Below are 10,901 nucleotides of genomic sequence, written 5' to 3' on the forward strand. Positions count from 1 at the left end.
GAGAGAGGTAGAGAGACTGGGACAGAAAAAAGGGAAGAGAATAAGAGAGAGAGAGAGAGAGAGAGAGAGAGAGAGAGAGAGAGAGGTAGAGAGACTGGGACAGAAAAAAAGGATGAGAGAGAGAGAGAGAGAGAGAGAGACTGGGACAGAATGAAAGGAAGAGAGTGATAGAGTGAGAGAGAGAGAGAGAGAGAGAGAGGTAGAGAGACTAGGACAGAAAAAAAGGATGAGAGAGAGAGAGAGAGAGAGAGAGACTTGGACAGAAAGAAAGAAAGAGAATAAGAGAGAGAGAGAGAGAGAGAGAGAGGTAGAGAGACTGGGACAGAAAGAAAGGAAGAGAGTGATAGAGAGAGAGAGAGAGAGAGAGAGAGAGAGAGAGAGAGAGAGAAGTAGAGAGACTGGGACAGAAAGAAAGGAAGAGAGTGATAGAGTGAGAGAGAGAGAGAGAGAGAGAGAGACTGGGACAGAAAGAAAGGAAGAGAGTGAGAGAGAGAGAGAGAGAGAGAGAGAGAGACTGGGACAGAAAGAAAGGAAGAGAGTGATAGAGTGAGAGAGAGAGAGAGAGAGAGAGAGAGAGAGAGGTAGAGAGACTAGGACAGAAAAAAAGGATGAGAGAGAGAGAGAGAGAGAGAGAGACTGGGACAGAAAGAAAGGAAGAGAGTGATAGAGTGAAAGTGGGGCGGGACATTGTTGGTCAACTGTCACTCAAGTCTAGACTGCTCACTGGTTTTTATTATGTATTTACAACTCAACAATAGTGATTTATTATATTGTTATATATTTATATACAGTCATCAGCACTGGTCAGTAGAGGTTTTCGGCCCTGTTAGCCTGAGCTTGATTTTGCTGAAGTGCCGAATTTGCTAGCATATTGTTTTTGAAAGGCCACAAAGACAGCTGGACAGGTTTAGGTTGGGTCTGTCTTCCGTAGACACTCAGATATCAGTAAATAATCGTAATAAATAATTAATAAATATGTGTTAGTATTAGTCTAACCCTAACCCTAACCCTAGTCCATGCTTTAGAGTAAAGAAGTAACGTGTCCCACCCGCCCCTTGACAGTGAAGGTTCCTAGTTATGAGCACCCCAACAATCAACAGGGGTTCTCAGAAGGGTCATAATTTTGGTATTTCTTGACTTCTGAACAGTGAATTGGATATTTTAAGCTTTTTTATGAAGGTAAAGTGTTAGATGTAGGGTGTGAGGATCATGGTAAAATGTGAGGTGGACGCAATATCCCTGTGTCCCATTTTAGCAATGTTCGGGATGTTTGAACAGATGCACAAACCAATATAAGCACAGAAAATTACTGAAAATGAACCTTTTAATCTGTATTTGTTTGTGTTTGTTGTTTGTTTATGTTCTTTTTTTTTATTTCATGGAGCTAGCATGCTCATATTAGCATCTATCTATCAGTATTTTACACACATTAGTGTACTGTATAAACCACAGATCTCCCCTACATCTACACATGAGAGAATAGCTACTAGACCTACACAATACAGCCTGTACTCTGTAAATGTGCTGCACTGCCTGGAGCTAAACCCCTCGTCCATCTTGACTACACGGGGAAAACGTCGAGAAGGGAAGTTTACCTAGCGACAAGGAATAGCGATTTCTGATTGGCTGGAAAATCCCTGAGAGGCGGAGCTAACGCCGCTGTTATAAGGCGCGAGACCGCACTTTCGGTTTAGTTACTGCGACGGCTGAGGGGAGAGAGGAAGCGTTTCAGGGAGGCTCTGCTCAGTTTGATTAAACTTCGAGTTTATTAGATTATTAATCACGATAATCAGTCACAACATCTGGAGGAATAATGCATCTGCTGTTCGCCGTCTTCGCCGTCCTGTGCGCCAGCGCCTTCGCTAAGGAGTGTGAGTAACTTAGCCAGCTAGCTATCTAGCTAACCTACCTACCTTCAGGCCTGTTTATTTATTTTTTTGACAGTGCCTTGTGGTTTAATTAGACGATTAAATTAAATGTAAGGTATTATCTTGCTTTTACGGGATAGTTAAGCCAGGTAGCTAGATAGCTAGTGTTGCTAATAATTCACAGCAAGTCACGCGACCGTTGAAATGATATTAAAACAGAAAAAGGTCTTAAAATTATGATACAACCCGAAAATGTGATCAAAATAATCTTATATTTACCAAATAACTTCATTTATTAACGTGACGGCTTGTTTAAGGCCTGTGTTGTTTTCTGGAAAGTCCCCTCACCAGTTTACTTTCGGTTTTGACTTCAGGGACGTGTTTTCTTAGGGAATTGATTTCATGTAAACATTAGGCTCAAATATAATAAAACTTAACTCAAATCAGCTAATTCAGTCAGAATTTGTTAGTTTTTCACCTTTTTGGCAATGATTAGAAATATCCAAGCTAAGCTGTTGACCAAAAAAAATAATAACAAATATAATATCGATGTTATAGAAGAAGATAATATAAGAAAAATCTAAAAACTAATATTTAGAATATTTCCTCCTGCTTTTCCAATTCCCCAATTTCAGTCTAAAGCCAGAAGTTTGTCAGAGGTGCTTCCAACAATGCCAACATGGTGGCAAGTACCTCCCCTCTCCATTGGCTCAAACGAGACCGGTTGTTTGATGGGATGGTTTCCTTGCTTGTCATGCAATAACGCATACATTTTTCAACTTCTAGCTCCACCAAAAGTCCAGGTCTACAGCCGTAACCCTGGAGAGTATGGAAAGGAGAATGTTCTGATCTGCCATGTGAGTGGCTTCCACCCTCCAGACATCACTATTGAACTGCTGAAGAATGGAGTGGAGATGACCAACACCAAGCAGACCGACCTGGCCTTCGAGCAGGGCTGGCAGTTTCACCTCACCAAGAGTGCACCCTTCAACCCCAAATCTGGAGACTCCTACAGCTGCAAAGTCCGACACCTGTCGCAGACCAACACGTACAGCTGGGGTGAGAATGCTGTTTAAATAAAGCGTTAGTTTGAGATGTGTTACAGTAAATACAGTTTCAGTTGAAAGATCTTTGAGATTCAAAAGTAGATCTGTGGATGTCAGGGTTACAAAAAATGAATCCAGTCCATTTTTGTTAAAACAATCTGTCCTGAGGTTGTTTCAGTAGGTTGAGTGCGATGTCCTGCTGTAAGATGTTTGTCTTGAGTGAAGAGCGTCAATCAAAAACAGCTCAATTTGAAGCTTTTAAATTGGAAAATATTTGATTCGTATTGGCCTCTTCTCAAGTTTTTAATATCAGTATTGAAAAAGTGTGTGTGGGGGGACATCTTTCTGTCTCTAGTTAAGATTATTTCACTTACTTATTATGTTTGTTTTTTTTTGCCTTGCAGAGGCGGACATGTAAACACACATCTGGAACCTTGGTAATTATGTTTCACAATATTTTATTGTGTATTTTATATATTTAGGTCTATATTGATCAGCCTACTTTCCATTTTTTAAAAGAATGAATGATGAAAATTACATTTAATATTTTTTTCTGCTCCACAGATTCCAGTTTAAAATATTTTTGAGTAGAATTGGCTTCACTATGCATTGTCTTCAAAGATGCCTGAAGATAGCAACACTTTGACCATAACTTTACATGGATCTATCATCAAGTCGCATCATAGTTCAGTAATGTGAGATAATCATGCTTAACATTTTAGATAATCATGCTTAACATTTTACTCTTCTAGTTTCTGACTTTGCTTTGCACATTTATATGCGTTTAAAGGTTTAGAGCCGTTTTAAGATTTCTGTAAAAGTCAAATATCTGAGGTAGGAAGGTTGTGGTAATCCACTCTGTATTTTTTTCTGTATCCATGGTCTGGAAAGACGATGTATACCAAGTGTTTATTTTTTCCTGGCCTGCCTTTCTGGATTTCTGGCTTGTGTAAACCCTGCAGGGAAGTTGTAGATTAATCTTATCAACTTTATTTGTTAGTTTTTATGATGAATTCAGATTTTTCTTAATTAATAAAGAAATACGCATTCTGTACAACAAGGAAAAGACTTTTGTCTATAAATAAATTTAATTCCACCCCAGCTGTTTTTTGTTTATTGACTTATCAAATTATACATGGGTATTCTGACGAGATGTCCTAGCAGTTCATTCGCACAAGTTAATCATGTGTTATTAAGCATTTCGAAGATCAAGAAATCTAATCTAAGAAAAAAACATGTAAGCGTTAATGAATGTTCACAATGCCTGCTGTTGTGGTAACATTTGCTGATCTGTCTGAAATAATGTAACTACCCAACATGTGAGCTGTGTCCTTTACACAAGTGAAAGGAAAACTGATAATGCTGAGGTGCTTTCCACCCTGAGCAGTTTTCACTGTACTGATTACTGGTAGGTTCAGTGTTCTTACTACAATTCACTACCTAACTCGTATGGAAATGTGATAAAAAAGCCAATCATCACATTATTTAGAGCCAACCATTTATTATGAAAAATACATGTAAACTACTAAACATCTGTCTGAGAGATGGGTGAATACAACCCAGTAAAGATATAAAAAATACACGTTTGCTTTCTTTGATTTGCACTTTATTATGATTATTATTATTATTATTTAGTTTTATTGCATGGAATGTTATTGGGTACCTGCACTGACGGTGCTTTTAAATGTACGGAGAATATAATATTTATATACCATATTATATTTATATAATATTTTCAATATTATGATTTCCTCATCAAGATACAAAATGGTGTTCTTATACATATATCCTAGCTAGGGTTAAAGAATACTACTATAGCAGTAGATATAAAAAAAAAACCAGAAAGATAATTTTATACTAGTTAGTGATTTTGTTACATATTGTCAGTATTTGTATATTCGAAAACTACTTACTTATTGATATATACTTATACTTTTATTACATATATATGTAATACACGTTTAAGTATATATCAATAAGTAAGTAAAGTAGTTAGTAAAGTATATATGTAATAAAAGTATAAGTATATATCAATATGTAAGTAAAGTAGTAAAGTATATATATATGTAATAAAAGTATAAGTATATATCAATATGTAAGTAAAGTAGTAAAGTATATATATGTAATAAAAGTATAAGTATATATCAATATGTAAGTAAAGTAGTTAGTAAAGTATATATATGTAATAAAAGTATAAGTATATATCAATATGTAAGTAAAGTAGTTAATAAAGTATATATGTAATAAAGGATAAGTATATATCAATATGTAAGTAAAGTAGTTAATAAAGTATATATATGTAATAAAAGTATAAGTATATATCAATATGTAAGTAAAGTAGTTAGTAAATTGTATATATGTAATAAAAGTATAAGTATATATCAATACGTAAGTAAAGTAGTTAGTAAATTGTATATATATGTAATAAAAGTATAAGTATATATTAATATGTAAGTAAAGTAGTTAGTAAAGTATATATATATATGTAATAAAAGTATACGTATATATTAATAAGTAAGTAAAGTAGTTGGTAAATTATATATATATATATATATATATAATAAATGTATATTTATTTATAAGTAAGTAAAATAGTTTTCAAATACACAAATACTGAAAATATGTAACAAAATCACTAGTATAGAATTATAACTTTTTTTTATAAATATAATGAAATAAAAATTAAATATATATATATAATTTGTATTTTATTTATACTAATATACTATTTATACTTCAGTTGGGGCAGTTGGCAGCCTTGTCTAGTGCTCTTTACTAAAATGCACGCAGGATCTCGCTAGTGTACAGGGCAAGTGCTCAGATTGGGACACGGCCGGAGCTCGTTTTCTTTGACGTCACCTCCGTGGGCACCACAGTTCAGAAGCTAACGCTGAGGAGCCCCGTCCTGTTTAACAGCTACGCTTATTTATTTATTTATTGTTTGGTTAGTGTGTTTTTTTTAAACACATGTGAAGATGATCCTCACTGTTAAGCCGCTCCAGGGGAAAGAGTGTAACGTCCAGGTGAGCTCGGGCTGCCCTGCGTTTCTGGAGGACCGGTCGCCGCTACGCTTCCCCTCTGCTCTGCGGTGTCCTTGCCTTTAGCAGCCTAGCCGTGTAACGCTAGCTAGCTAGCGGGCGAGTCCGCTGGAATAGGGAGTGAACGGTAGCGGCACTGTGTGATGTAGGTGGAGATTTCAGCTCGCCAGGTGTGAGACAGATGTGCTGAAACTGTAAGATGCTCGCTTTCGGCCTTTTATACGGCTTTTAGGGAGCGGTTCAGCCGGCCCTGCTAGCTAGCTAGGTAGGTAGCTAGCTAGGTAGCTAGCAGCGCTGTTAGCGTTAGCTACGTAGATTCTGAACTGTGGGGTTTGGCTGGCTACCTACCTGCCCACCTGCCCACCTACCCACCTATCTGCCTGCCTAAAAGCCTAAAAGTGAGGTCTGTGTTGGTGTTGCAGAAGCTAAATCATATATAATAAATAATATATTAAAATAATACATATTCAGCCACTAAAACTGATCATACTAATATTGGTTGCTTTAATGTAGTAGGTCCTGTCTGTCCCAGAAGGAAGGTCTGCCTACGTGGGTTTGTAAGCTGTGCCCAACCAGGGAGAGAAAAGCAAGCTGTGGTCTGTAGCCGTGTAATAGGAGCCATCAGACCCGACTGTTCAGACTGAGCTGAAACTAGCAGAAGCTTGGACAGGATTAGGTGATGTCTAGTACATGTCATTCAGGGAGTCAAGGGTGGCCTCCGAACCCAAACAGTACGCTAAATGTAAAAGAGGAGCTAGGGATGCACCGATCCCATACTAGGATACTAGGAGCAGATATCGCTCCCGATATTAGCAAAATGGATCGGCCATCGGATGATTAGTCTGATCCAAAGGACTGATCCGTTCCCAGAACCCGATTCTCGCACCGCCGGTACTCTAGGCTTCGTAACCCAAGATCAGACTAATCTACAGACATTATACACAGATCATAGCAAACAGCAAGGCCTCCCCTATCTAACCAGCATCTCATGGTGACCTGTCATCAACTATCGGCGAGTAATCCAGCTCGTCTTCCAATAAGGAGAACCGAGAAGGGAGGAGCTGCTCGCTCCTCTTTAGTCTCACAGACTTTGGATTTCAGAATAAAAGTCCTGAGCCCAGTCAACAGAAATTGGGTTAATTTATATCTGTGTTTGTTTGTAGTAGTTTGTTTTATAAAGTTAGTAAAGGAGTGAGTACGTCAGTCCTGATGCCTTTTATGGTATGTGGTGGTGGAACTTACTTGAGCTGCACTTTTACTGTTGGAGCATTCAACTTACCAGACAAACTGGGAACTAGTGTTGCACCGATACCGATACTGACACCGATACCAGAAAGCGTACTGATGCTTTTCTTTTTTTCATACAGAATTTTGTTTTGCATACTTTATGAAACTATAAATAGTTATTACTATCAAACAAACCTTTCAGCACTTTTTCTTTCCATGTGGTGTTTCTGGTACTAAAACCAAAAGTTGAGTTTAAGCAGCTTTTTTTAAGGCCACACTCTGAAGTTTAGTATCTTTTTACACAAAGTTGTGTTCTTGTAATGAAATGTGCATTTTAAACACCAAATAAACAAAAAGCTGTTGGGTCGAGCTTAGCAAGGTTATGCTTCCCTACTTGCTTACTGCATTGTGGTGATTTTTATTGTTTCATATCTCTAAAGATTTGCAAATGTTTTTTCCCTTTTGAGTGTTTAAGTCAGAGTTGGTATCGGTATCGGTGCTCTGTATTGGCAGATACTTGAAAATCTGGTAACGGTATTGGAAAGGTGGTATAGGTGCCTTTCTCCTGGAAATCCAAGGGTAAAATCTGCTTCTGTGCTGGAAGCTCAGTGAAGGCGGTCTGAGCCACGCTTGGTCTGGTAGAATGTGGGCGTAAATTTGTGGGTGTTGCAAATTTGACAACATGGCGGACAGTTCTGGCTTCATTTCCAAAGAACGCAAGGCAATGGAACCGCCAGGGAATCTGAGTCAAGACGACAAGGACTTTGATCTGTAGGAAGAATCAGTAACTGTTGGGGCAGGGGTTTCGGTCATGGCCAAAGACCCCAAAAGGTATGACTCAGGTGGGGTGAATTAGGGTTGGCGCTAAAGTCTGCAGAAAGGTAGAACTCCAGGAGTAAGGTTCGAGACTACTGTGAAACCTCATGGGTGCAGTAAAGAGCTAGCTCAGCTGTGCTGACCCTGCCGGTGTTCTCCCTGCCTCATCATTGTGTTCGATTCACAGGTTACAGAAAACGAGAAAGTTTCAACGGTAAAAGAGTTAGTGTTTGAACGTCTGAACATACCGCCAAATCAGCAGCGATTGCTTTACAAAGGAAAAGCTCTTGCAGGTAAGCCGAGTCTTCCTCAGTACTCTGTGTTTCATTAAAGCCAACATTCAACTGTACACAGTTTTCCCTCACTGTCATTGACCAGCTGAAGCTCTCTTTGGACGGGATTAGTTTTACATGGTAGGAATTTTTCTACAGAACTGTCTGTACAATTGATGAAAATTTATGATCATTTGCAGGGGCTCAGAGCTCTTGGCATGAATGACTGAGATGGGAGTGGGTTCTCGATTTACGGCACTTCCGTCACCTCCAAAACATATGAATGTGACCAATCTTATAACCCGCTTACAGTATTAATGACCTTTTAGTGTGGAAATGAGCAGCTATAGGACTATAGGCTACACTGCACAATGACTTATCTAAAGGTGGGAGAAGTGTCGCACCTCTTTTGGCCCGTCTTCTGGTGGTTTGAGGTATCTGTGCCATGCACGACGAAACTAAATGCCTTCTCTAGTGCCTCCAAAACTCCTTTTCCACAGAACATGAGGCAATATTGACCCACATATCGATTCACATGCGATTAATATAACCTGAGGTTTGTTTATGGCTCAAGGTGGAAATGACTGACATGGACTGACAACAATTCAGAGGTAATAGTTACATTACCCCACCTCTCCATGTACAACTAATCCCATCTGAATAGGGCTTAAGACATGTTTGGTGTCCTGCTGCTTTGTGCAGCTGTGCTCACTGACATTACTGGCTTATAGCTCAATCTAGGCAGTATATACAGACACGAGAAACAGCCTGGACACCCTATAAAAATCTTTTTACGTATTCAAACATCAGGACGCTTGCTGTCAAGATACAAATGGCTGAAGAACACATAGGACAAAGGCCAGGACTTCTGGATCAGTGTGCTTTGGACAGATGACTCTTTAGTCTTGCCCTAATCCAGGTTTTAATAGGACGTCCTCATTTTTGCACACGACTGTATTTGATTGGTTGTCACATGAGATTCACTGTTGTGTTTGCAGACGAATACAGATTGAGTGATTATTCCATTGGCCCGGAGGCCAAGCTCAACCTGGTGGTGCGCCCCGCCGGAGAGAGGAGCAGTGGGGCAGCTGCAATGAGCAGCAGTAGTAGTAGCAGCAGCAGCAGCAACAGTGATGGAAGCAGAGTGTGGCAGCTCCTGTCCACCGTCCTGGCCAAACACTTCAGTCCAGCAGATGCAGCCAGAGTGCAGGAACAGCTCATTAAGGTAACATGCCCTGTTTGTCTTTTTTGTTGTTGTGCTTTCTTCTAGGGACGCCCGGTACTTTGTCCTGCTGATGTAGTGATTGCAGATAAGGCACAACACCCGGCGCTGAAGCATGTGTGTAGTCAGCACTGTGGGGAGTAGACCATTTACTTTTTGGACTTTTCCAGTGGGAGGCCCCAAAGCACCCCCTGCTGGCTGCTCTGTGTTTAATTGTAATGGCAGCTGATGGCTGCAATGCACTGGTGTGAAATAATTAGGACTGTGACTGTCTGTACAAAGATGTAATTTGACTAATCTCTCAGTTGCTAAATACTCTTAAGCCTGGATTAATTTTAGCCTCTATTCAAGATTCACTATTCATCACTACCTTTTTTTTTCTCTTCATCCTGCTACCTCTGCTTCAGGATTACGAGCGCTCCCTCAGACAGCTCAGTCTAGACGATATCGAACGCCTGGCTGGACGTCTGCTGCACCCTGAGACAGAGGGAATGGATACCTCCTACATGGACTGAGGCCGGCTAGATATAGGAGCACACTTCAGAAGCTCACAAAGAGACGTACATCCAAACCTGCTGCATGGTTTAAAAGGCAGAACAGAGGGTGATTGAATGAGCAAGGACATTTAGGACGAAGGGAGCCATGAGACCACATTTGCATATTTCAGAATTGGCCACAGTGGGCACGTGTATGCCAGTGGCTAGACAGAAGATTCCTAACCAGTTCATTGAAGACGTTTTCTGTTGTTTTTGTTTTTGAGCAGTGTAATGATGAGCAGTACTTTTAACCACAACTCAAACCCTCACCCAGTCCAGACTCCTCCCAAGAGCCTTTTACTATAAAACCAGACAGAACTGCAGTACTTGCTTATGGACTGCCAGCATTTTTTGTGGCCACCAGCACTACAGAGCTTAAAATGCTCCAGTCTTGTGTGTTCATGCCATCATGTTGCTTTTTAACAAGGCTTTTTTGAGTGGAACTGGACAGATCAGATGATCTTCAACCCTGCAGTGATGAGGTTGCATTAATGAGCCTACAAAACCCTATAATACAAGCTGGCATATACAGGATAGTAAGACGACCTTCAGAAATTGAACCCAAGTTAAGTTGCACACAGGTTTGATAGTCATTTTATTTTTTAATAACCCAATATATGACCCTAAAATTCACGACCCGATGTGTACTTCAAGCCCGAATGTCTCTTTTCAAGTGTGCTGCTTAATTTAAGTTGATTTCTGGATGCTACACAAGCGTGTTTATGATGGTCAAAGGAGTTAGTCATCGTTCATCACTACTGATCACAGAAAATGTGTGTGTGGCCATATTAGGGCAAGTGCTCTGACTCTGTAAATATTGTGTTTATATTATTAAAAGGTACCAAAACAAATTTACATCTGGATTTATTGACAATC

The 10,901-nt window shown here is 39.6% G+C and overlaps 2 protein-coding genes across 2 annotated transcripts; both read left to right on the top strand.

Moving 5' to 3' along the window:
- The first annotated feature begins 1,684 nt into the window (after positions 1-1,684).
- Positions 1,685-4,015, top strand: b2ml (beta-2-microglobulin, like). Its single transcript, XM_072682434.1, has 4 exons — positions 1,685-1,871; positions 2,655-2,927; positions 3,319-3,351; positions 3,479-4,015. The coding sequence occupies exons 1-3, from the start codon at positions 1,814-1,816 to the stop codon at positions 3,330-3,332; spliced, it is 345 nt and encodes a 114-aa protein (XP_072538535.1). The 5' UTR covers positions 1,685-1,813; the 3' UTR covers positions 3,333-3,351; positions 3,479-4,015.
- Positions 4,016-5,784: 1,769 nt separating this feature from the next.
- Positions 5,785-10,876, top strand: ubl4a (ubiquitin like 4A). The gene is made up of 4 exons (XM_072682436.1): positions 5,785-5,937; positions 8,183-8,288; positions 9,266-9,492; positions 9,897-10,876. Exons 1-4 carry the CDS (start codon positions 5,890-5,892, stop codon positions 10,002-10,004), a joined length of 489 nt encoding a protein of 162 aa, XP_072538537.1. The 5' UTR covers positions 5,785-5,889; the 3' UTR covers positions 10,005-10,876.
- The last annotated feature ends 25 nt before the right edge of the window (positions 10,877-10,901 follow it).

This window comes from Salminus brasiliensis, chromosome 6 (assembly GCF_030463535.1).
Source record: "Salminus brasiliensis chromosome 6, fSalBra1.hap2, whole genome shotgun sequence".
Lineage (NCBI taxonomy): Eukaryota > Metazoa > Chordata > Actinopteri > Characiformes > Bryconidae > Salminus > Salminus brasiliensis.